This window comes from Acanthaster planci, linkage group LG09, assembly GCF_054643075.1.
Source record: "Acanthaster planci isolate LZ-2023a linkage group LG09, COTS_SCS, whole genome shotgun sequence".
NCBI classification, from domain to species: domain Eukaryota; kingdom Metazoa; phylum Echinodermata; class Asteroidea; order Valvatida; family Acanthasteridae; genus Acanthaster; species Acanthaster planci.
Genome location: NC_141785.1, coordinates 13,747,202 through 13,774,124, shown reverse-complemented (window position 1 = coordinate 13,774,124; position 26,923 = coordinate 13,747,202). Strand labels below are relative to the sequence as shown.

General features: G+C 42.1%; 1 protein-coding gene and 9 non-coding genes across 10 annotated transcripts in view; all 10 read right to left on the bottom strand.

Annotated features, from left to right (window-relative positions):
- Positions 1-468: 468 nt before the first annotated feature.
- Positions 469-26,923, bottom strand: part of LOC110986347 (neuronal acetylcholine receptor subunit alpha-3-like) — a 39,404-nt gene continuing 12,949 nt past the window's right edge. The window contains exons 2-8 of the mRNA XM_022248145.2: positions 11,224-11,363; positions 6,602-6,646; positions 5,634-5,743; positions 4,245-5,134; positions 3,570-3,710; positions 919-1,064; positions 469-671 (exon numbers count right to left, since the gene is read on the bottom strand). Coding sequence (XP_022103837.2) covers positions 501-671; positions 919-1,064; positions 3,570-3,710; positions 4,245-5,134; positions 5,634-5,743; positions 6,602-6,646; positions 11,224-11,363 — 1,643 coding nt within the window. The 3' untranslated portion in view covers positions 469-500. The remainder of the gene's footprint in view (positions 672-918; positions 1,065-3,569; positions 3,711-4,244; positions 5,135-5,633; positions 5,744-6,601; positions 6,647-11,223; positions 11,364-26,923) is intronic.
- On the bottom strand, positions 7,022-7,094 carry Trnar-acg (transfer RNA arginine (anticodon ACG)). Its single transcript has one exon. It is a non-coding gene; the product is annotated as a tRNA-Arg (tRNA).
- Trnar-acg (transfer RNA arginine (anticodon ACG)) lies at positions 7,181-7,253 on the bottom strand. Its single transcript has one exon. It is a non-coding gene; the product is annotated as a tRNA-Arg (tRNA).
- Positions 7,499-7,571, bottom strand: Trnar-acg (transfer RNA arginine (anticodon ACG)). Its single transcript has one exon. It is a non-coding gene; the product is annotated as a tRNA-Arg (tRNA).
- Positions 7,658-7,730, bottom strand: Trnar-acg (transfer RNA arginine (anticodon ACG)). The gene has a single exon. It is a non-coding gene; the product is annotated as a tRNA-Arg (tRNA).
- Trnar-acg (transfer RNA arginine (anticodon ACG)) lies at positions 7,976-8,048 on the bottom strand. The gene has a single exon. It is a non-coding gene; the product is annotated as a tRNA-Arg (tRNA).
- Trnar-acg (transfer RNA arginine (anticodon ACG)) lies at positions 8,135-8,207 on the bottom strand. The gene has a single exon. It is a non-coding gene; the product is annotated as a tRNA-Arg (tRNA).
- Positions 8,294-8,366, bottom strand: Trnar-acg (transfer RNA arginine (anticodon ACG)). The gene has a single exon. It is a non-coding gene; the product is annotated as a tRNA-Arg (tRNA).
- Trnar-acg (transfer RNA arginine (anticodon ACG)) lies at positions 8,453-8,525 on the bottom strand. The gene has a single exon. It is a non-coding gene; the product is annotated as a tRNA-Arg (tRNA).
- Trnar-acg (transfer RNA arginine (anticodon ACG)) lies at positions 8,932-9,004 on the bottom strand. The gene has a single exon. It is a non-coding gene; the product is annotated as a tRNA-Arg (tRNA).

Genomic DNA, 26,923 nt, shown 5'->3' with positions numbered 1-26,923 from the left:
TCTACGTCTAAATTAGGTTTTGCCTCGCAGCTCAGTTCCGTAAAATTAAAAAAGGACATCACATGGGAATCTAGTAACATCAAAGAATCCCGTCGCATGACTCCAGAAGATGAATGGCGCCCTCACTGACATTTAGGCCTAGATGTTTGGACAAAAGACAAGGTACTGGACATTGTCTTTACCTATCGTTCAGCTTGTGAGGATTGCAGCAGCGGCAGCAGGGAATCTGACTGTAACCATCATCCGTAGTTTAACATTACTGAAAGTTTTTACACCATTAAGGTAGTACTTTGCTGGCTGAGTAATTTATTCTTCATAAATTTGACAAAATGGCCACCGCAGAGGATTCGAAGAAAGTAAATTGGTAATCGACCTTGCATCACGAGAAGCTCAATCAAGCTGTCGAGGAATCAGACAAACCGCCAAGTTTTCGTTTGCACTGTTTTTTTTTCACTCCGCTGAGGGAACTCATCGTGATAGTTTCCTTATTTCTGTCTCTTTCATTCCACCGTGTGAGCAACATCGTCACCGGTGAACACCCGAGCGAAAAACTCCTTGGCCAGAGGCGCCTCCAACATGATAGTGATGGTGCCCACAAAGACACCACAGAGGAAGATGATGAGGAAGATACGATCTACTACCATGGCAACGTATTTCCAGTCCTCTTTCGCCTGTATAAAGGAGATGAAAGTATAACATTTCCAGAGTGGTACCCTTTGGAGAAATCCATCTTTTTCTAGGTTTGTTCTGTTAATGATGGGTTGCCAATGGTTATTTTGCTTTCCTATTTACATCCATGATATTATTTCAGCGTTTGAAAACGAATCACAGATGCATCTGGCACAGATGGGAAAAATACATCCCTTTGAAACAAATTAGGGTACAGGTTTCCTTGCTTATTCATCGAAGACTTCTTACCCGGACCATATCATCCTCGTTGTGGTACCTTGACGCCATGTACATGATCTCCTCCACCGCCCGGTGCACGTTCATGGCCTCGGAGGGGTCCGGGTCGTGATTAGTCGAGGGTAAATACCGGCTGGTCCGTCGAGACTCCTGACCCACTGGCAGGAGATAGAAGGGGTGAAGATGGAAAAGCTGTTGATTATAATCTAATAAATAAATATTTAATATGAAGCGGGGAACAAATCATATTCCAAAGTCTTTCTCGTGAACGGAGGTGGCGTCGACATAGCATAGAGCGGAGAAGGACTGTGGAAGCTCTACAAGTTTCAGAAAGACTTTAAAATTGTCTCTCAATTTATCTTCGATATCTCATTATGTTTGGCTTGGTTTGTCCAAGCCAGATATATTCCCACTTCCTGTTCGATATTGAAGACATTATGTGCCCGATTAGAAACTGTGAGAGTGGGTCTGCTATCAAATTCTATCGAGACTCTACAAGCAATGTGTTTATTCAAACATTTCAAGCACAGTCGCATGGAAAATTGGAGGAGGGCAATTCGATAACTCCGAGACTTCGATTTTGCCTTTTACATCTCGGCATTTGGCGAATTCGCGACCGGTGTTAGTTTACAAAGCACATCCCGCAGTCTCCGCTTTCCCGTGTTCATCTCGTCCATTCATCAGCGCTCTCCGGCGCCAAATACACACGCGGTCCCCCAAACGCGAAGTTTACGAAATTAACAGAAATGTAATACTGTCTTTTGCCAAAGGGAAAACAGATTTAACCAGTGACAATTACTGGTCTTTCGATGTTACCGCAATTCATTCCGAGCAGGAGCAATCCTTTACAATTCAAGGCGTGGTTAAATTGACTGCGTTTTGCCAACGGCTCCATTTAAATATCTGTCTCCCACTATTACATCCAATACACCACTCTTTAATGAAACACTCTGATCCGAAGCGATTGCTTTTCTGAGCTGACATATTTGTGTTTTGTTTCCCCTTAGGGGACTTCTAGAGTGTTGGCTCATAAGTGAACACTGGACAATATTTTGCAATAATGATAGTGCGTATAAGAGTTGTGCACAGGCCTTTTGACAATCGTCTTCACGTTGGACCAATGTATATGAAATTATGCCACGAGTTATCGAGGTAGAGCCCTTGTTGCGTTCAGATATGAAGTAGCTCATGACGTTATCAGTTCGGTTCTGACCCGTCTGTATTCAGTGGTTTCTTTGAGGGTGGCCGCATTATTTTCACTGAATTTCCTGTCTAATCACTGAATGTACTATGTATGAAGTCCGTTCACACTGGCGTCATACAAATTTAAGTTTCGATTCGCCAACTTCGACACTGAGTCGCGTCCAAAACTTGGACACGTGTATCTGCTGCGGCCAGGTCATCATCCTGGCCAAAACTGTAATGGCAAAGCCACAAAATACCTGATTTAGACGGGGCCTGACATATTAAAACGGGGACCCCAAGGAATTATTATGGGAGATGTGGCATGAGGTTCAAAAGGCTGGTGAAATCGGCCTATTTGAGCACAGTTTACCCCAAGCCTTTATTTCATTTTGAATTGGCCAAGAAAGACCCAATTTCGGCGAGACTCAAATATCCCCTGGCCAAGCATCTCCCGGGCCCAGCCGACTATAAGGGCATTCTCTCGTTGTGGCAGACATAATACTTTGGTACAATTCCAGATGGGTCAAGATTGTACAAGCACAAAAGTAAACACATTGATCTCATCATCCTGCGGCTTAGATCAGTGTGCTCGTCGTCACCCGTCTTGACAGATGTAAATCCAGAGGGGGATGTTATTTATCGAGACCACTCATCAGAGACAGGACCTTTCTGAAAGTACCGCTCGCAAATTAATTTACCGTCCTGACATCGTGGTGCTTGTCTCGTCCTCGTTTTACTCGTGCGTATAGTAACTGCTCAGTGTACAAGCCCTTATTCACATTTTTGTCGTTCTGTAGATGGCATTACGTCTCGATGACTGACACACGTACAGTATTACTTTTAGTGGCGGAATGGTAATTACAGTGGTTTCCTGTCTGTCTGGCTTATAATGTTTACCAATCTAGGGAATCCTATAGAAGGCGTAATGAAAGGCCAATTTACAAAGGCCCACTCTCCCGTAAGGGCCTGTGCACGGAAGCACGGTAATGGGTGGCCGAAATTTCGAACTCCGTGATTTTCTATGGGACAGTAAGAACCGGCAAATCACGCGATACATAGGGCAATTAACTGAAGTGTTTAGAAACCGGAATGATTTCTTCACAAAACTTCACTGAGAGGGCGCGTTTTAGCCAATAGTATTTTATAGGTACGACGTCACAGACTGTTTGGTATGACTGACCTGCGGGGTGCTATTGTTCTTGTGAAACGTCAGGAACAAAATGATTTTGCACACAGAATGAATTTCCGCCAAGTGTGTACATGCAAATTATGGCAGGACATCTCTGTCGCTTTCAGTCTCGTCGCTCGTTTGTGTAAATAGCTATACTCGTGACGTTATCATCAGTAAAACCTTTAAAGCGTTGGATCAGCTGCATCGCACAGAAGACAACAAAAAATTGTCACTGTGTTTTTTGAAATCGATTTGAAAAGTGGTTAGCAACATCTTTGGTTTTGATGTTGCACTGATGTTTCAGTACCTGGACTGGTCCTACGAAGTCCGTTGGAACTGGACGGCGTGTCTGTCTTGTTGGCTGCCGACCCAGTGGCGGCCCAGTACGTGGGTGTAAGGGAAAGAGAGGGGTGTCTGCTCCCGCCAGCGTCACCGTTGGCGTTCACTTCTGCGTGTGAGGCAGCAATAGATAACTATTTAATTACAAAATCAGACCTTCACTTTCTCTCAGCAGTTTGATGGATGGTAGGATATAATGTCCCGCGATGACAAAATAAGTCGTGAGAAATGAATCACGGAAAATCAGGCAACCTAAAATTCAATGAAAATTAATGGCAAAATTGCGGAAAAGATAAATGAATTTCCTTATTACACTCAATAACCCACGAACGTTCTCCCTTCTGGACTTGCTCTGGAGAAAAAGATGCATGGTAACTTTTCGGCAGTTCAACGATCCTATGTCCAACTTCTTTCAATATTTACCCCTTAGGGTCGCGACATCAGGCAAGTATGAAAGCGAAGCAAATCTGACGTCACTGATGATTTCAGCAAAATTTCATTCGAGTTGAAACGTGTGCAACTTTTGCGAATTCGCAGCGCCAATATTTGATCTGACGTCACAAATTCGGGTTTGGGTTCACTTTCGCACCAAGAACGTCAGACCCTTAGTTATGTTGTGTGAGAAGCATTTGCCTGATTTTACCTGGGATAGCTTCACCCTCTGAGTCCGTCTCCAACCCATTCACGTCACGGTCCACCTCATTGCGCAAGCGCACCGTGTAATTATTGCCTTTGCTCTCCATAACGAGTTTCTTGGAGTCCACGTATTTGGTCGCGACGGCATCTCTCGTCAGCGCCACGCCCACATGGCGGTACCGGAGGTTGTACCGCTCTGGTCTCTTCAGCGCTATGTACTTGGGAAGGACGTTGATAAAAAGCGTCCGGACCCAGTTTGGCATCTTGTGGGTGTGCGGCGAGCGGTACCTGATATTGAGGACAAAAACAGTCAAGATAATGGAGGAAGACACCACGACCATGGTGAAGAGAAGGTACTTAACGATCAGGGGGAAGTTGTTGCCCGTGGGCGGTATCCTCTGCGTCACCAGTAAGAGGAACCAAGCCATGGAGAGCAGCACCGAGGTGCACAGCGACATCTTCTCGCTGATGTCCGGTGGCAAGTAGAAGACTAAGACGGTATTGAAGGAGATGAGCCCGCAGGGCAGCAGCAAGTAGGCGAAGTAATAGAGCGGCATCCGGCGCAGAATGAAAGTGCAGGTGACATCGACGTAGACTTCCTGACAGCACAGGTAGCTGATAACGTGCCGTTCGCAGGGTGACTGAACGATGGTCCACTCGCCGTTCTCCCAGTAGTCTTTCTTCTCGGCGCTGGGGCTGGATGGTATCAGGTCGATCTTTCCCAAGTCGTAGGTCCAGGAGCCGAACTTCATGGTGCAGTTCTGCTCGTCGAAGGGGAAGTAGCGGGCGTCAATCTTGCAGGAACTCTTATAGACGGCTGGCGGGGACCAGTTAACAGTGCCGTTACAGTCCACACTGGCCCAGGCTCCAGTCTGCATGTCAAATGAGCCGTTGGCGCTGCAGTGGTAGGAGAGACAGAGAATAACATGAGACATTACTCAAACAATCACGTCTAAGAAGATCTTATTCTACTTTCATTTCGCTATAATTCCCATGGAAAACTTATTAAAAATGTTACTGGAGAGCAAAAACAGTTTTACTCGTCATTAATTGTGAGGAAAGTTAGTTATGTTACCAAAGGCCATTGCTGTGTCAAACAGCATAAAATATTAGACATCCACGTACAGTACGAAAGAAACTCTCAAAATACTTTATTGCATCCACAACTCTGTACTATATTCAGTTTGTTGTGTAGTCTAAGTTCTTTAGTGTTAATGTGCAGAGAAATGTGGAAGCTACGTTTAAAGAAAGATATTTCCTGAGCATTTCAAACAACTAACGCGAAACTTTAGGGCTATTGCGCCCCCAAGAGTCAGACATCGGTTCCAAAAGCGTAATTGTTTGGATACAAATCAACACGAGTCGTACTCAAACAGCACTTCAGACAGATACCCACTTGTTGTAAATGAGTATGTCAGGAATCCATATAGCGTCACTTGGTACTTTTATCCGCTCGATGCCTTCGAAGTGACTGGGTTCCCACTTGAGATTGTAGTCATTCCACACCTGTGTTGTAAGCAAAGGAGAATTCATCTTGATATCCCATTGGATATGAACAAACAGCACGAAGTAGATGAATCTGACGTTGAGTGATGACGTTCATTAGCAAGGATGGGGCTACAAGGTAAATTGTTGGCAAAGAACAGCGAAAGCGTCTGTCAGTCTGCCTCCTCCAGCCTGAGGACTGTCAATTTTTTATTTGCTCTGCGTGTTCTAAGCCTACTTAGATTATGTTTTTGAACTCTGTTCACAAACCCTATTGATGGAGCTAACTTGTAATGAGACCTGGTGTCAGTGATATGGAACTGCTTAAAATCAGAGAAAATATCTAAAATGCCATGTGTGTTATGTTGCTTGGTAGTGTCTGTGGGTTCCCGGCAAATTGATACTTAATCGGAAAATTTGCCAATTAATGATCTCTGCTGAACAGCTCTGGAAAATTATGCTAAGGCTGTATATGCTGGAATTGTAAGACGGAAAAAACGCTGAGTTATGAGAGGCAACAAACATCAAATCGCAACACGAAGGCTGCATGTTCTGTAATTTGGTATGCCTGAAACATCTCTGCAGTGTGTGCGTTTTTAATTGTCAGCATCCTAGCCTTTCTGGAATTAGGCATCAGTCCTTGCGCCATCTTTCTTCAAACACAATGTGGCGGTGGTGGCCTGAAGTCTTTTTGAAATAGTATTGAGTTACCAAGTAAGTCTAAATAATTAGTTTCACCACTTCCGTACAGTTTAAGATGAAACGAGTCCAACACGTACAGAGCACGTCACCTGATGTTACCTGTGACGCCAACCTTTAAGGTTTGCATTTTTGCGTTATCTACTAATCGGAAAGAGACATCAGAGGCGATAATCATACCTGTTGGACCCACACTTTGGACGTGAGAACCTGGTTTCGTTCATCCTGTGTGAAAAACAGATGCATTGTTAAAACCAGTAGCGGTTTGTGAGGAAAATTGAAGCACTGCAACCTTAGTCTCTATAAGGGGCCTATAATAAGATGTCTTTAACTGTTTGGCCGGCCGCGGGTTCAATCAAGTTTTGGCTTATGGAACGTATTTTATGAATAAAATTTAGAAGTGCCTGCAAAATGATCCCACCAATAATGAAATTTAAAAAACCTTAAACCTATTACCAACACCGGCATGATTCGAACCTCAAAGCCCCTGACCTTTGGTCCAAGGCCTTATCCGTTGGGCCACGGGGCCTCAAACATAATCATACCAATAATTAAACCACAAATAAATACGTCGAAAAGAAAGAAAAAGTATTTGCAGAGCGACCCCGCCAGGATTCGAACCTGGAATCCCCTGATCCGTAGTCAGATGCCTTATCCGTTGGGCCACGGGGCCTCAGATGTTTGAGGATCAAACTTAATTATACCAATACTTATAGTACAAATAAATATGTGGAAGAGAAATAAAAAACACTTGCGAAACGACCCCGCCAGGATTCGAACCTGGAATCCCCTGATCCGTAGTCAGATGCCTTATCCGTTGGGCCACGGGGCCTCAGATGTTTGAGGATCAAACATAATCATACCAATACTTAAAGTAGAAATAAATATGTGGAAGAGAAATAAAAAACACTTGCAAGACGACCCCGCCAGGATTCGAACCTGGAATCCCCTGACCCGTAGTCAGATGCCTTATCCGTTGGGCCACTGGGCCCCAGATGTTTGAGGATCAAACTTAATTATACCAATACTTATAGTACAAATAAATATGTGGAAGAGAAATAAAAAACACTTGCAAAACGACCCCGCCAGGATTTGAACCTGGAATCCCCTGATCCGTAGTCAGATGCCTTATCCGTTGGGCCACGGGGCCTCAGATGTTTGAGGATCAAACTTAATTATACCAATACTTATAGTACAAATAAATATGTGGAAGAGAAATAAAAAACACTTGCGAAACGACCCCGCCAGGATTCGAACCTGGAATCCCCTGATCCGTAGTCAGATGCCTTATCCGTTGGGCCACGGGGCCTCAGATGTTTGAGGATCAAACATAATCATACCAATACTTAAAGTAGAAATAAATATGTGGAAGAGAAATAAAAAACACTTGCAAGACGACCCCGCCAGGATTCGAACCTGGAATCCCCTGACCCGTAGTCAGATGCCTTATCCGTTGGGCCACTGGGCCCCAGATGTTTGAGGATCAAACTTAATTATACCAATACTTATAGTACAAATAAATATGTGGAAGAGAAATAAAAAACACTTGCAAAACGACCCCGCCAGGATTTGAACCTGGAATCCCCTGATCCGTAGTCAGATGCCTTATCCGTTGGGCCACGGGGCCTCAGATGTTTGAGGATCAAACTTAATTATACCAATACTTATAGTACAAATAAATATGTGGAAGAGAAATAAAAAACACTTGCAAAACGACCCCGCCAGGATTCGAACCTGGAATCCCCTGATCCGTAGTCAGATGCCTTATCCGTTGGGCCACGGGGCCTCAGATGTTTGAGGATCAAACATAATCATACCAATACTTAAAGTAGAAATAAATATGTGGAAGAGAAATAAAAAACACTTGCAAGACGACCCCGCCAGGATTCGAACCTGGAATCCCCTGATCCGTAGTCAGATGCCTTATCCGTTGGGCCACGGGGCCTCAGATGTTTGAGGATCAAACTTAATTATACCAATACTTATAGTACAAATAAATATGTGGAAGAGAAATAAAAAACACTTGCAAAACGACCCCGCCAGGATTCGAACCTGGAATCCCCTGATCCGTAGTCAGATGCCTTATCCGTTGGGCCACGGGGCCTCAGATGTTTGAGGATCAAACATAATTATACCAATACTTAAAGTACAAATAAATATGTCAAAAACAAATTTAAAAAACCCTCAGAGCAACCCTGCCAGGATTCGAACCTGGAATCCCCTGATCCGTAGTCAGATGCCTTATCCGTTGGGCCACGGGGCCTCAGATGTTTGAGGATCAAACTTAATTATACCAATACTTAAAGTACAAATAAACATGTCGAAAAGAAACAAGAAAGTATCTACAGAACGACCCCGCCAGGATTCGAACCTGGAATCCCCTGAACCGTAGTCAAATGCCTTATCCGTTGGGCCAGGGGTCCTCAGATGTTTGAGGATCAAACATAATTATACCAATACTTAAAATACAAATAAACACGTCGAAAAGAAACAAGAAAGTACCTACAGAACGACCCCGCCAGGATTCGAACCTGGAATCCCCTGATTCGTAGTCAGATGCCTTATCCGTTGGGCCACGGGGCCTCAGACGTTGGACATACAAATTCAATTATAGCAATACTTAAAGTACAAATAAATATGTCAAAAAGAAATTTAAAAAAACCTGCAAAGCAACCCTGGCAGGATTCGAACCTGTAATCCCCCGAACCGTAGTCACATGCCTTGTCTGTTGGGCCACGGGGTCTCAGATGTTCGAGGTTCAAACATAATTATAGCAATACTTCAAGTACAAATAAATACGTCAAAAAGAAATTTAAAAAACCTGCAGAGCGACCCCACCAGGATTCGCACCTTGAACCCCCGATCCGTAGTCAGATGCCTTATCGGTTTGGCCTAACGAATAAGGCATCTGGCTATCAGGGGATCCCAAGTTCGAATCCTGATGGGGTCGATTTGCAGGTACTATTTATTTCTAATCGACATATTTATTTGTGTTTTAAGTATTTGAATAATTATGTTTGAACCTCAAACACCCGAGTCCCATGGCCTAACGGATAAGGCATCTGACTACGGATCTGGAGATGCCAGGTTCTAATCCTTACGGGGTTGTTCTGCAGGGTTTTAACAATTTTTTGACATATTTATTTGTGTTTTAAATATTGGTATAATTATGTTTAAACATCTGAGACCCAGGGACACGGGGCCTCAGATGTTTGGGGTACAAATTCAATTATTCCAATACTGAAAACACAAGTAAATACGTCGAAAAGAAATAAATAAACAAACACTTGCAAAACTACCCCGCCAGGGTTCGAACCTGGAATCCCCTGATCCGTAGTCAGATGCCTTGTCTGTTGGGCCACGGGGCCTCAGACGTTTGAGGATCAAACATAATTATATCAGTACTTAAAGTACAAATAAATACGTCAAAACATTTTTAAAATCCTGCAGAGCGACCCCGCAAAGATTCGCACCTTGAACCCCCATCCGTAGTCAGATGCCTCATCGGTTTGGCCCAACGAATAAGGCATCTGACTACAGATCAAGGGATTCCAGGTTCGAATCTTGGCGGGGTCGTTCACCAGCTACTTTTTATTTCTTATCGACATTTGTACTTTTGGCATTGGTATAATTATGTTTGAACATCAAACATCTGAGACCCAAGGGCCACGGGGCCTCAGATGTTTGAGGATCAAACACAATTATATCAGTACTTAAAGTACGAATAAATACGTCAAAAAGAAATAAAAACACTTGCAAAACGACCCCGCCAGGATTTGAACCTTGAGTCCCCTTGATCCGTAGTCAGATGCCTTATCCGTTTGGCCCAACGGTTGAGGCATCTGACTTGGCTACGGATCTGGGAATTCCATGTCCGAATCCTGGCTAGGTCGGTTAATTTCCTTTGGGACTTTTGGTTTTGAAAATTTCCACTACTCTGAAGCTTGACCGCACATTTTATTCTGTGCTGTCAAATGTGACAGTCCCTTCCTGAATGTGCTGATAACAGTCAAGTTGTATCAACACAGCCGTGACCTTGCTTATTAACTTTTCACACTCAATTGATTAAGCATCTCTGACCGAGGCCGCAAAATTAATTTTCTTTAACATTTAACCTACCCTCCGAAGACGGTGCCAAGCCAGGTTGCACCAAACGATGACAGGTCATTTCAGCGGGGACAAGTGTAAATCACCAGAGGCCATGCAGCCACGCATTGCCATCTGTAATCGCGGGGTGAGAACGCACGTGTGGGTCGGTCATGGTCACGGAAATGTACCGCTTGCCGTGCACCATCGTTTAAATGTCCTCTGGGAAAGCTTTATTTATATATTAGGTTTAGAGTTTTGAGAAATGAATTGCCCTTCTGCCATCGTTCCCGAACTACGCTCACCCATAAAATTATTTGAAATCCTAAGCCAATATACGAGTACGACTGATAAATCTGTGTGTTTCTTTACTACAATTACTGGCACACAGTGAAACGCGGTGGTGCACTGCCAGAAAAAAGAATGGTGGCAGACCAAATGCTTTCTGTTTCCACTTTGGATACGAGGTTTAAGTTTTTTATTAACTCCGCTAATTTTGAATTTTGGCGGGTGTTCACAAAAGGTGTTAATTACATACTATTTTTAAGTTGGATTTACTTTCACAATGTGACAAAATCTCACCATTCATCATTTCTGCGTAATGTTTTAAGATTGATTGCTCAACTGTCTGCCGTTGTGTCGAAATAATAACCCTTTCAGGTTGTCCTGTTACGTTACAGATTGAATTGTTGAAGACACCGCACTATCGCACTTACCACATCGACGATTTGGGAGATGGCCAGACTAAAGTTGATGTACAGCGTGTCCAGAGCTCCTTTGACCGGTAAGGCTAATTTGCTGTAATCATTGAACAGAAATTCCTGCAGTCGCTCCTCGCCCTCCGATGCTCGAACTCCTGCGTGAACATATAAAAACAAAGAAACTAAAAAAAGAGGAAAATATCAAAAGATATGTGAGGCGGGTGACTGCGCTTCGCGCAGGAACGATACATTATTATGACGCTGCTCAGAGTCAGAGTGACCCAAAAATGTGTCATTTGTTTTTACCTTAGAAATGGACTAAGCCCCATATGACCCAGATTCCTAGATTTTTTTTAGAGTAAATATTGTGTTTATTTAGACAAATTCTTCCACATTGAGCAGTTCTCAATTCAAACCTTTCGTGGTAAAACTTAGATATGACACCCGGTGCTCCCAACGAAGTAAAATAAAACTCCGTCCCAATCATTAAAGTTGGATGTATGTCATGCCCATACCGCCCTAAGTAGAAACACCCCCTCATCGGTTGAATAGAATTGTGGGCAGTGTTCGTTACGTAAGTAGCGACGCTACCACAACGCATGGATTTCATAGTCGCTTGGAAACCAGCGAAGGGCAGTTCCCAGCAAGGGATGCCCCGTTGCTTAGAGTCGTTTATAAAGTAGCGCCAACGTCATGCGGTATAACGAAAACGGTTGTTCATTATGTGTTTATACTATTGAGACATTCATATTGCGACTCTCTCCTTCATTAAACAGCTCTGCCGTAGCTGAAAATGGCGCCCTCTCTTGGTCCCGCTCGGGCCTCTTAATATCTCGAGCTCCTACGTTCCCTAGATGGCAAAAGTGTTGGCTCTCCTTTAAGTTTCAATCAGACAGCGTTCCATTTCCGCATTGACCTCTCTGACACGGAGCTTCTCTGTTTCGACAAATCGTCAATTTTGGAGGCAACCTTGCCGGGGTCCGGTTACAATTTCCTCCCGTCAAGGTTCGTTACTCCTCTCGCACTTAGGACGCCACTTGTTTGTTTTGTGAAATCTCCCCTTCCCCTTCCCGATTTCAGCCTTTAAATATATCGTCTTTCGTAATTACGAGCCGCATAGTTCGGCAATAGTTCGGGAGTCAAGCTTTTCATATGTTAAAATTCTTAAAATTTTCATACGTTAAATTTCTTCGCCTTGGTCTTGCCAGGTAATTTTTTCGCGAAGTTGCTCATTCCTTGAAAGACGCGATGGTTTGAGTTTTGCACTTCTATAATCAATTTCACGATGGTTTTGAGTTCGTGCTGTTTTGATCATATTCCACTGTCCATTTTTCTTCGTGCTTATCATGGTAATGGCGTTGAGTCCACTCTTTTTTTTTTAACTGTGAGACATTTTTCGTCATAAAACACAACTAATTTTACTCAAATTTCCTGTACATGTACGTATAAGCGCACATCGTTGGAGAGCCTTTTAGTGTGAGGAAGGAAATCGTTTGCAGTTCAGTTGCATACACAGCCGCCTACACAAAACGGTAGAAAAATAGACTCAACATAAAAGGTATGATTTGTACAAATACACGTACAAGGCAGTGGAAGATTCATGCATCGCGTTATGGGCATTTACGTCGACAACGAGGAGGATGGGTATTTTCATAGGCTTGTTGCTCTGACTGGTAAGGACTTGGTTTATGTAGTTTTTATATCCAGACTTAAGCCTGTCCGTTAGCGGTATTATGAGAGTACTTGCCCGTGCAGCCAAAATTCGAAATTTTGAGGATACTGAGCAATTACGGTTGAGCCGTGGATCCTGACACAAGATAGGGCCTAATCCAGCGGTCCAAATAAAGTCTCATCTACAAAAATTATTCCTCTCTGTAAAAAAAGTTGTTGGAAGAATGTTGGGCAGCGTTCTCCAAACGACAGTTAATAAAAACTCAATTCCGGTAAAATACCCTTTACACACCTTTGGAGAAAAATATCCAAAAGTACAGGCGATGGAGAATTTCACAAACAGTGAGTTTGAGCAGTGCACATAGCTTGCAACTGATTGAAATGCCTACATAAAAGACGTCTAGGCCTCCTTCCATTTTTTTGGGGGGGAAGACAGTATTTTACACAGAGCATCCTCTCAAGACGATTTTTCTAAATTGGAACGTTGAGTGGGAACTATTTTTCCTCGGAGCAGAGCGACCTCGGAGAGATATAGGTCGCGAGTTCTGGGCGAACCCTCTCTTTTCCTCGTCAGTTCTGTCATTTCATGTTTCAGCCATTCGATCCATTAGAAATCGGAGACGGTAATGTTTCTGTGACAAGCGGATTGTTCCAGTCATCGCCAACTCATTTCGTCTTGTTTCACGTGGCTCATCATAACGCTGAGCTATCTTTCATCTTGCATCGCTGACAGGAGCCTGACAGGTTCAAACCAATAGAAGAAATGAGGATAATTATGAAATAATGGTTTTTCGGTGAATGGGGTATTTGCAGGAGAATGATCTTTATTTGAAAGGGTGGAATCGAAAAAAAGATTGAGGAATAACTAAATAGTAATAACTTATAAAGCGCAAGTATCTAGTAAGGGAAAACTATCACTGCGCTATCAGCGAAATCTACTGATGAGCATGAACAAACAGGTAAGCTTTGAGATGAGATTTAAAGGATGTAATGTCAGGTTAGGTCCTTGTATTAATTTGCAAAGCATTCCACAGGCAAGGGGCAGCGATAGAAAAACTCCTGTTACCAAATTGCCTCAGTCTTCCGATGGTCCACTAGATCACAACCGACGCACAGGCTTAGAGACTTTTTTCAACCACGTGACCAAATGTAAACAATACCACCACGTGTGGACCGCATTAGCTACGGTGATCGCATATATTCCGACAAACAGCTTCAACCACGTACAAGCCCACGAGCGAACGCTGCATGCTTGACTAGTTCATCTTGAATAGGTAGATTACATCACAACATTATGCACTCATTACCATCACAACACATCTTAGGTCCAGCACAATCGTGACGTCACAGGAAAAAGGTCTATATGGGAAGATGACTTTCCGAATGTATTGAGGTGCAGTGCCAATTAATAATTGATCTTAAAGTAATGAGAATGATCTTATATATTTTGCGTTACTGAACAGGGAGCCAATGAAGTTCTTTAAAAACTGGGGTGATGTGATCGAACTTTTTCAAACGTGTCAATATAAGGTTTTGTATTCGCTGAAGGTGATCGATGGAGGAAGCCGAAATTCCTAACAAAAGGGAATTACAGTAATCCAGCCTTGATGTCACATATGAATGAGCTGTTCAGCAGTTTTCTGAGAAAGCTTTGAGCGAATGTGATAAATGTTTTTCAGGTGAAACATGGCAGTACGGGTTGTGTTTCTCACATTATCCTTGAAGTACAAATTTTGTCAAAGATAAATGCATCGCGGGAAATGTAGGTCAATCTCGCCCGCATACTGGGGTCTTTCATGCCGCAAGGAATAAACGGGTTAACAAACGATGAAACTAACCAGCTAACATTTAGGCCTACATAATTGTGTCACCACTAGAGCGTCTAACGAGCAACCATCAGCTTCAAAGGACAACTAGGATATCAAGCAATAATGCTTAAACAACCCACAAAGCGAAATAACGGTGAATTACTTGTACACAAGGTATGTCTTACATTTTGAACATCCGTATATTTTTATTCTATAAAATATGAATAAATCCTAAAAAGATAATGTATTGTTGCATGGATAAAAAGAACAGGTATTTTTACACGTATAAATTTGTCGCATCGAAGCGTGCTTTTTTCCAGAAATATAGACGTACGGGAGGTCTGAAAAGCTATATCGACTCCACGTTTCATCTGAAATTAATTCGTAGCTTTAGCTCCACCTCGTAGGCAATACTCGAGCAAGTATTAGTTTACATCACACACACGGAATACACCTAGGTGTATATGCTTTCACAATCGATCAGGTTGTTTTTTCTTGCGGTATTTTCCCCCCCTCGGAAAAAAGGTCGACGTGGCAGGCCAAGTCGGTCGCATGCATAGGAGCTCACATCATATCAGTTAGTCCAACGGTACTCTGCCAACTGCTCGAGCCTCGAGGCTTGTTATGTACATACGACCCGAAATCAGACATGACGTTCCAAAATTCATCCCCGACATTAATTTCATTATATAATAAATGGAAGCGATGGTCAGGTGGGGCCTTTACGCGGAGATCAATCAATATTTGGCCGGGCACAGCTGCCAAGAAAAAAATTCCTCAAGAAAAGGTTCATTATTATTTGGAGATTGTTACCAACAAAATCTTATTAAATGGCTGTACCGGTATCTCTCATATTTGGTTTGTAAATCATTTGCTGTTATCTGGCTTAATCTGATTTCTTTCAGTGGTGCGACCTCTGACATTTAAATGAGATTTATAAGAAACTTGCAAATGCATTATGCCCAAAAATGTAATAGATCTGTATGTCCTAGTAGTGGTCCGAGCAATCTGATTTGACATAATTGGTACTCCCGGACTGACGTTATGTTAATGCACGAGCCCCCACAAGTGAAACACGACAGGAAATTACCAAGGTGGTTTAATTGTAATCATTCTTAAAAGTCTTCGAATGCTATTAAAGGGACCAGTCTTTTTATCAGCGTAATATTGCATTCACTTTGATGTATTTGTCCATCAATAAATCTGGGACCTAGACCATGAGCAAACTGGCATGATGGCCATGTCACTTCGGACACCCGGTGCCCACCAGTTTCGTGCCTTCGATATACCAGCTGTTGCAGCACGTTCAATATTTGTTGAGCCTGCCGTGTCCCTATTTATGAGTTTTGCTTCCGCCCCCCCATTAATAACGGGACGCCGAATGCTCAATATGTGTCACGATGTATGAAATGCGACATTAAAAGATGCATTCCCTCAGCAGGTGTTCCCGTCCGATAAATCCTTGGGCGACTGTTTTAGGCCGATATCGCATGCCGGTCACGTTGGGAGCATTCGCGAGTTGCCGTCATAGTGATGTGTGAATGGCGATCATGGACAAGCGTTTATATGGTTCGAATTTTCAGACAATGTCTGCTGCTGGGTTTGACTGGAATGAAGTCTGGATTGCAGAATAAAAAGTCTGCCAGAGAGCTTGAATTGAGGGAAAGGTATCGAAGCATTTTCACAAGTTAAGGGAACGATTAGCATTTTTAAACTTAAGAAATACATTAAGAGAGTATGAGTTAAAATAGGCCTAACTTTTCAACGTTTCCAAAAGCAGGGATATGGCCTATTACCTGTAAGGAGTTACTTTAGAGGCCACAATTACAAGAACTAGTTTCTTGACAAAAAGATCGAGTTGCAGTCGTGATTTTTGCTACACGTCTCAACATCCAAATTAAGTGATTGATGTTTTAAAATCAAAATTTTTAAGGATAATGTCACAGATAACAGTTGTCTATTATCACGTTTTTATTCAAACCCCTAATAAGGAAATAACTCAACTCAATGATTATCTACATTGGCTTTCAACTGATTAAAAGTGTGGATGACAGTTCAGTTTTATAACACGACTAAATATGTCAAGGAACCATTAGATTAGGTTGCGCAATGTCCCTCGATTATTGGAATGTTTGATGATGTATTTTTATGTGGTATGACAATATAATGAAGAGTAATTTATGGGCCAATCGTCATTCCAGGGTGTTCGTCGCTTCACGGGGAGAGCGTATAGCAGCAAGCGGCCAGGGCGCCAGTCACTGCCTGGCGGGCTACGTGCTAATTAATAATTATTGAATGCCCAGAGAGGAGACTAATTCCAGACACGTCACACTCAAGAACACAAACGCAATTTTAGCTGTGATGAAACACATTTGGTGTCGCCATTGTCAATGCACGTTTCTTAGGAGTCGGGCTTTTATTCGCTTGAGAAGAATGGTTTGAGTAGCGAAAGTCTGCAAAGAACCAATAGACCTTCACAAGGAAGCCATTTTTCAACATGTCCCCTACACCTATCTTATTCAATGTAATCTATCAAATGGGGGTGGTGACGGAGTATTTGGGGTTCCGTAATACAGTTATTTAAAATTTTTAGTAAACATTCAGGTATAATTAATCACATATTTTAAATTAGTCATCATTGTAAATGAAATAAATCTATAATGAGCTGTTTCCAATGCGTTCATTTTTATTGCTGGGTTACCAAATTAAAAAACTAACTTCGCTTTCGATTCAATATGGTCAACTTGTAAGGTCAGTTCCACCATCCACGTGTCATTAAAAAGAGAATATACATGTACATACTTACATCATTTGTTACCAAAACGATATGCAATCGTACCCAGATGGCAAGATCTTAATACATCACCCAAAATGCACTGCAGTTAAAACTAACCACTTCAACACGTTTATCAGTGCGCCTCCATAGCTGCCACGCCAGTTACAGAACCACGAGCTCAACTCTTAAGTAATAGTTCGTTCGAATTACTTCAGGGTAATTCGTCATTAATTAAATGTCCCATCTCCAAAACGGTCTGTTTTATGATTGCAATGAGCATCGAGCAAAGAAATCCTGCTGCAGTCAAGAAACAGCACACTTTCTTAAAGATTGTATCCAAAATCCGAATTACAGCGTACATTGGAATCCCGAATCCCTTAAATCTTGCATGGGCATGTGTGCTTATAGAGCCCGAACCTAACTATGCAACTGCTTTACTATGATAAATAAGAGGCAACTTTAATGTTCTTGAATCCGAACTATCTGTAACCAGAAATGATAAAGGAAGGTTTAGTTTCTTGATATGTTTGCAGATGCGTATATATTATATGCGTTGATTTTGTGTGTACTATACCGTACGTGACTTGGATATTACTCATAAATACTTGACAAAATGATGTAAATAATAAATGAAACAGGTGGTGCGTGGCTTATCGTCACAGTAAAACGACCGGGGGTCTATTCTCCTTCCTGTAGTCGGGCGATAAAAGAGAGATAGATTGAGTAAGAGTTCAGTGTTCGACTGGTTACTGATCAACAGAGCATCTTCAAATACGACCTTGTATATTGTAAGACCCGCTCCTTCCACTATTTCCTGCTTTGTGCGCCTATCACCTGATGTCACTCGTCCTTGACTTTTCTATCGCTTTCCAAGGTCAGAAACGGGTAAAGTTTTCTCACATCACGCAGGTCAGATGCAGCATGGCTAAAAATGATTGAAAGCTAAAATAGTTGGCTGGATTTCCCCAGGATCTCTTCAGTCGCTAAAAACATCTGAACAACGTCACCTGTCACGCTGAAAAAATTAAGAAGCCTTACGTATATATTACATACGCACCACCGATGAGGTCTGACGCAGCGTCAGAACTCAGTCGGTTTTACTGTCGATTCGAGCCAGACGACGAGACACACAATACAAGGGAAGAGACCCTTCCCATTTCAGTTACAGGTTTCACAGATACCCATTGTGGTTGGATGTTCGAAAAGCACCGACGGTATTTCGGTCCGTCTCCTGGGACGATGCGCAGATGAACTTTCAGTTATTAAAACTATGCCGGATTCCACAGATTTAAATAAAAATCGATCATTGCATCGGTTCCTAAAACATCTCTGTTGTCAAGTTTTAATGATTATCGGCCAGTGGCACTCACATCTCAGCATATGAAATCATCCAAACGAATATCTTGTGTTATCTTATGTCTGCCCTGCTTATCCACTGCAATTTGCATTATCGCACTAACAGGTCTACCGATGATGAAGTCACTGTCATATATATTGCATCATATTCCCGAACACTTATAGACAATAGAACCTCAACCTATGGCAGAGCGTTGTTCATTGATTTTAGTTCTGCATTCAATACAATATCATCATCTAATCTGTACAATAAACTGGTGGGTCTTGGTATTTACTCATCCCTCTGTCGCTGGCTTAATGATTTTCTCACCAATCATAATCAAGTAGTCAGAGTGAAGTCTGATTTCAAACGCTATTATTACAAACACCGGTGCCCCCCAAGGGTGCGCGCCGGTACTGTCACCATTGCTATACTCCCTGTATACTTATCCACTGTGTTGCCTCATTTGATGATTGTACAATCGTAAAATACGCAGATGATACAACTATTTTTATGCTTATAAAAAACGACGAGGAACATAATTATCGTAATCAAATTCAGCTCTCAACATGAATGTTGCGAAGACAAAGGTTGATTTCTGACCCAGACGGAATGAAATTTCTCATGTTGCCATTAATGGAGCAGATGTGGAAATTGTGTATTATTTCAAATTTCTTGGTAGTCATTTGTCGAGCAGTTTAGGCTGGGGTGTTCATGTTGAGCGTTGTTTCAGGAAAGCTCAACAACGGATGTTTTATCTTGGACGTCTGAAGAGTTTTCACTGAAGTAGTGATTTGCCAATGAAGTTCTACCGTGAAATGGTGGAGAGTGTGTTAACGCAGTCTGTCACCGTATGGTGCGGATATACGGCAAGGACTGGAGAGAGTTTTTAGAACAGCTTCACGCATTGTTGGCAGGGGTCTCCCATCATACTACGAACATCTAACAAAAGAAACACAGTGCACTAATAACGTCCTTTACTATTGCACCGTGCTTCTTTTGTTGGATGCTCATAGTGTCAGTTTCTGAAATCGTTTCGATGAAATCCAAGAACAAATTATCAATGACGATTCCCATCCAGCATTCGAACTCTTTGCCTTGTTAAGGTCAGGGAAGTGTTACTTGGGTAAAACAGAAAGATTCAGAAGGAGCTACAACTCAACTATAGTAAGAGTGCTAAATGGGATGAAATAATGGGATGGTTATAGTATGCTTGGTGGCGCCCGTCGATAATATAGCTGCTAAATGTATTTTAATAACTATTTTTATTAATCAACTCAATTCTGCTTATTTTGTTGTCATTTCTTATAATGTCACGATGTGGTTTATTTTATCTATTTTAATGTAATATTCTTTTATGACATATATAGGAAATCTGTATTTTTCTTTTAATTACATGTAAATTGTATTATAGGCCTAAGTGTAATATTTTAAGCACGAGGAGCAAGATGAATATAGAGATAGCAATAAATAATTTAATTCAATTCAACTAATTGAAAACCAAGACAGTGATAGTTGGCTGGATTTCCCCACTCTCCAGTCGCTTAACACACAAAAACAGAACTTAAGAAGCCTTACGAATTTATTATATAAATGGATGACTTTGGAACCCATGAGTCAACTTCAGGGTGGCGCTTCACAACGAGAAAAAAGCATTTCGCAACCTTGGGCGTGTCTGAGAAACAGAGTACTGCAGATTCTCAACCAGCAATAACACGTAATTTGTGGCCATGCCCAGTTTATCCCGTCCTCATCTTTATGATCACCTTGATACAGTACATGGATATCAACAAAGATGGAATCGTGCACAATTGCTATACATCCCTATCAGAGTAAACCATATTTACGGAAGTCCACGCTAAATGAATGCTTAGACTGGCACGGCTCATTGCTGTACTTCTCTCAACTACATGCAGTCCAATAAAACGTTTTGTATTATCTGTTGGCTATTGTTGCTGTTACTGTTTGCCGTTGCTGTAGCGGATGTCCGTATGGTGTCATCTACGCACAGAGTTTTTCAAAGTTGTAACTTCCCCCTTTAAATTTCCCGCGAAATATATCCCTTTCTCCGATATTCGGCAACTATCTTCCTATAGCATATCACCCCACCAAGCCACTTCCTGAGCCGCGCCGTTGCACAAGGCAAGCACCGAGTACATACACCCGCAGATGGGCATCAATCGATACCGCGCAAACTGCTCGGGGAGGAGGGGGGGGGTCTTTTCCTCTTTCACGGCCCAGGGGTCGTACCGTTGTCAATATTGCTATAACTCTGGCCGACCCAAACCACCATGTCACCTGCAGCCCGCAAATGAAAACTGCCAAAGAAGACGGCATGTATTGCGCGGGATTCCGTTGCCACGCGAAAATCTGAGTGCATGCCCCGGCGGACTGGAAAGCAAGGGGACGATAATAATGTATCATGTCAATCACAACTTTTAAAAAAGAGAAGAAAACTGATTGCAAGTGAACATTTATATTGTGGATTGATGAGTGATGGATTTTTAATACTAAAATAGCTCAAAGCTGAATGATTTGAGTCGCTGCGTGTCAAACAGTCGCTTCACAGAGCATCAGCATAGGCCTACTTGTACTAAAACCGCTCTTATTCTGCCTATTCTGCCTACTATTCGTGTAGGCGGCCATTAGTTTGCAGAAATGTCATCCCCGGATGTTACCTCAAAATGCACAGTATAGTTTGCCCAATTACCCTCCAAAAGCAGTGGCGTATCCAGCGGGGGAGGGGGAAAACTTGCCCCCAGGACATTTTTGCGTTTTTTAAAAATAATGAATGGATGAGTAGGAAAGGAATTATGCCGTATATTCATTTATCAAATATTACCAAATCCCTACGAAAAGAACACCGGCAAATAAAAGAAAGGATGTTGGGCCCGTGAGTATTTTGGGTTTCTTGCGTGATTGTCGTTTTGCTCGGCATAGAAATCGCCAAGTGTCAAATCTCATCAGACATGAGTCTGGAGTGATTTCCAATAAAACTAAAACTACACTGAAATTAAATCTGTAATTGGCCCACAGACAACCAGGCCAAAGGGGTGGTATAGTTGAAAACTGTTTGATATCAGCTGATTGAATGTAAACTTTTGTAGGAAATGCCCCGATCAATCCCAATCATGTTTAAACGATCAATTCAACGGAATCCCGAAGTAAACCGTTATGTCACGTCCATTTTCATTTCACTCTTCGTATTGCCATTTTTAAAGTGTCTCGGGGCCTTTGGGCTTATATTATCGCAGTGCAAAGACCTAAACAGTATATTAACCCTAACCCCAGGGTGAAAATCATATTGAAATTGGAGGATTGAGGACTGTTAGGGTTAATAAACATGGCGATGTGATAGGCGCGAGCCTTGTTGTAACAGTTGTGTATCAAAATGTTGGCGACATTTAGTCAGTTTGTTCATTTTTATTTATTTGCGATTTTGTTGATTAAGCACAATACATCCATTCCTCGCACCCACTCGATACAACCTCTCTGTAATGTCGTGTGCAAAATGGAAGCTGTTGTCGCCCAACGCATATATTCTTTTTATGTCACGGTTGTGTTTTTCCTACTAACAGCTGCTAAAACTATGGCTGGCCGTTGCTACAAAATTAAAACTATAATTCAGCTATCAGAACACCAGATAATAATATATGTTTTAAAAGTAAATGAAAATACAACGCAATTTATAATTAATGGGACAGATGTGTGTTTTGAACGAATACGACGTGAAATCAAAAACCAAATTTTGGCTGTCCATACAAGTTGTATGCAAAAGTGAGAGTGGTCTATAATGATGCAACCATCCACTCGCCTATAACGGTCACGCGACATTGGAAACCGCGTTATGCCGAGGGCGCTTAGTTTTGAAAGTGGGCGGTACGCACGTTGTAATCTGTTTTTTCATATGCGCACAAAACCATCGCAGCCGGTAAGGCACCCATTTATTCGAATCAAATTTTCCCAACCATAGTTTTCAATATTTGAGTTACACTGGCATACGCTAATGTAGATATATATTTTAATGTGACTGGAAATCGTAAATTTCTGTGTATATATATATATTTTTTCTGTGTATATTAGGGAGCCATGTCGTAAGGCACCATGCCCTTAATACAGGAGTTTACTTTGCTTAAGACGCAGTAATGTGATTAAATGTTGAATCTTTAATCGATTCATTCTTCTTACGGAATTTACTAATTCCTAGAACACATTTCAACATTTTGCTGACTCATCCCCGGTCAATAACTCCTCAACAACTTGTCCGTTTGCGTGTTTCGTCCATTGCTTTCATTCATGAATCGCCTACGGGACAAAGGGACTTGACAAGAACAAGTTCTCCGCAGACGAAAGCAGTCCGTCGAAATGAGTGGATTCGTACAGAATAATATACCTCCGCCGTTTGCGCTGACCCTGTAATTCAAGTCCGCCGTGATATTTGAGACTGCAATAATATCACTGTCCAAATTGAGCAGAACCGGCTGAAGACGAACCTAATTAAGTACACATCAGAAGAAAGGGGAGAAATTTTTTAAAAAGCAAGATCTGCAAGTGGGAATGGCACAGGAACTCAATAATCAGCGTTGTTGTATACCTTGCTCTCAGTTTTGTTAATTTTTGAATAGTAGTATTAGAATAGTAACAAAGCAATTGATGAAAAATGTGCATTGCGAATGAATAGTCGTGTCCGTCGGCCTACGTAACGCGATTGGCGACTGTATCAGGAGTTTGATTGGATGGATGAAACAAAAATGTTCCACATTAAGACACACGAATCTGTAGGCAAGTCTTTAGCCAAGGAACGCCATGGAGAGATTACAAATACAATCTCTGCTTTGGAACAAAGCATGTTCCATCCTGTGAAACTTTCTTCCACACCAAACACAGTATTGGTTTCTGGACGTCTCGTCATTGAAGATTACATTCATAAAGCAGTAAATTACGGTCAACTTTCTGGCAAAGTATGTAACCAAGCTGGCCTAGTCTAGTTAATAAGGAGTAATTGTGGTTCATTTGATGCATGTCAACCTCTGAGCAGTTGTTTAACAACCTTAAAGCCACAGCATTTATAATGGAGTGAATGGTCAATGACTTGGCGTATTTCATCCATTATTTTGTAGTTTGCTTCTGTCCCCATTATAAACTGCGCGTTAGTTACTGAGTTACGTATCCAATATAATGAAACAAGACTTAACTTTAACTTTTTATTTTCTGGCAAAGCAGACTTCCATCTGCAAAAAGTATATCAGCCTGCGTCAGACGACAACAAGCCATGCCTTCCTTAAGCTCAGTGATACATGTATGGTAGCAATTCCTGTTGATCGTGGCACGACGACTTCGTTCTCATCTGACAATCTAATTTATAGCAGAGCTCTTCCATCTTCTACCCAAGTAATGTGCGCCAGCTCCGATCATTCATCACGACCGGGCGACGCAGTGTATGATCCAAAAATGAAACACTATGGAAGATATCAAGCGAGTTATTTCAATGATTAAAATACCATGCGGTGCCTTGTTTTGATAATGCAGCATTCAATGAACATGAGGCCCCGACGAGTGTTCATTTTTTAGTGGAGGACAAAAACGTAACAAAGCAAACGGAATAACACCAAATAGCCCCCCCCAAAGGAAAACCTCGAAACAACGACAACGACAACATCGTCATCATTGTCATCATCGTCGTCATCATCGTCATCATTGTCATCATCGTCATCATCGTCATCATCATCTGTGCCTGGACAGGCGGATAGGGGATGACTTCAACCCCCCCAAAAATTGCGCGGTCGTGGATATTCTAGAAATTGGTAGATGGATTTTTAGACACCATGTGAGACGAGGGGGCGCTGTTCATGATAAAGATGTACATCTCATGCATATTGACACTCCTTCACCTTGCATCAAAACAGTGTGGTGAAGGTTTTGTACTTTTTCTTTCTTTTTCAATACTATTAAACACATTCGTTAGTTGGGAAGTTAAAAAAACCCAAAATCTGCTTTTTAAAACTCTCACCACTACGGTGGGAGTGGTCCAGTGTAGCCCATACCCTTGGTCAAAATGTGTGTGTGTTTGGGGGGGGGATACACCCCCATCCCTAGGGATTTTTGTTCTTGAACCAACTACAGCCATGGACAAGCCAAACACGCTTTCATACCTCGAATGACCTCCTGAACGAGGTCATGTATATCAAAGTAATGGAGGTCCTGCACTCTCCATGAATCGTCCGGTCCATCAGCTGTAACATTCCGCGCCGTCGTGCATAGTTAGTCCCCATATTTAACAGTTGACGCAAATCAGAAACCTCAAATTTCTTCTCACCTCAATGACCTCGGGTACAGAAGAAATATTTCTATATTTTAAGATGGGCAAGCGGCACCTGGGGCAATCTATTATTCCAGTTGGTTTCAGGTTTACCGTCGGGGCAATATCGTGGTATTTGAAGAAAGCGAAATCTTATCCGCGATTAATTACGACTGTTCACCGGGTATTCGGTTATTGGGAATAGTTTGAAAACAGACGCCCAGGTTCGTATTGCTGTTAGGTGCACACTTAATTAACACCCTACGCTTGAATACTGCACATGTTATCCAGTTGAATCACTGCGACCGGACGTTTGGTGTCGATGATCTCTCGGGTGTCTGCACTTATACTAGCCCTGAAGTTTTCTTACAAACTTGAAACTTCCCGACTGTTTTGCACTAGTTTTTTTTTATCAAGGAATAGAATCCCATTTCAACATGTACGCATTTCGATAGAGTGCATCCAATCTAGATTTGAAATGATTAACATTTTCTTAAGTTTTTTCTTCATTGTTTGCTGAGCACTCTTTCTTTATAAAGAACTGGAGAAAACTGTGCTCCAATACAAAATCTCTGTACATTGCCAAATGAACAGGAATTCATCCTCGACAAGTGATTGCGCTTTTCGTGATCCCGCCGCAGTTTTCTGTCGTGACCATTTTGATAACAGTTGCTTGAGGTGCAGAGGACTCTATACCATTTGTAATACATGAAGGTTTCTGCGAAAAAGAAGCTGGCTATTCACCCCATACAGCCACCCACTGAACGAAGCTTCAGCAAAATATCAAGCTTCGAAGCTTGCTGGTATTATATTATAATAGCCTCCTGTTACAGTTTTAGCAGCGTCATGCAGAGTTGTGGGCACACGGGGGAAGTGAGTAGCGCTTGGAGTAGTAAGGGAAAGGAGTACCATGGTAGATGTCCTTGGTTTGAATCCTAATGGTACATATTCTTCCCTCTCATTCTCAGTTTTTTCGGTTGGAAAAGATAAGTTTTGAAAGGTCATTCAATTTCCTGCTAAAACGATTCTTTTGTTCCAGGGAAAAATGCTCACTTCGATGCAGTGTCGATCAGGAGCCTCGATTATAAATTTGACACAAATACTACATTATGAAATAATATATAACCTCCACATTTCGAATGTTGGCATTCTGCTGTTAAGCTTTAGTCATTAATAGCGTTGGGTAGTCAGATTATTATTCCCCATAATTATCTTGCCATTTATGATTAGTTTAGGCCCCGACTCCGTTCGACTGTTATGAATGTAGATATGGACGCCACTCTGATAATAAGAATTGAGGATATTGAGGGTATTCTGCCAAAGTCGATAACCTTTACGTATTGGTAAAAGTTCACACAGTAATTGTCTCGACTGTTCAGTAGAGCACAAACAGGAAGGACCTGCTACCCGCTTTGCCGCTTCATGGAGTCATTTACCGTAAGTCTATGTACACTCGGAAATCCAATAAGCCCCCTCCTCAAAAACGAGCCATTTATTACACCTCCCAGAAGAAGTGCCCCCCTTCGTCATAATTAATTTGGGTTTACCTTGCAATTAGGTCCAGATTTCACTACGCGCACTCTATCTCGCTCTTCACACGCGTGAGTTGAGTTGCCGCTTCCGTGCCTTAAGTGCCCGCCCGGGCGTCCACAACCCTTGCCCCGCAGTCACGCCGTCAGCCGTCACGAACGCCGGTGTCTAACTGCCCATAAATCCCCCCTTGGTTCGTTATAGGTATCGCATGAACTCTCTCTGTAGGTGTCTCCAGCACGCGCTGATTATAGATTTCCTTCGTGAAAGTACGCATTTTCGCTTAAATGCAACTG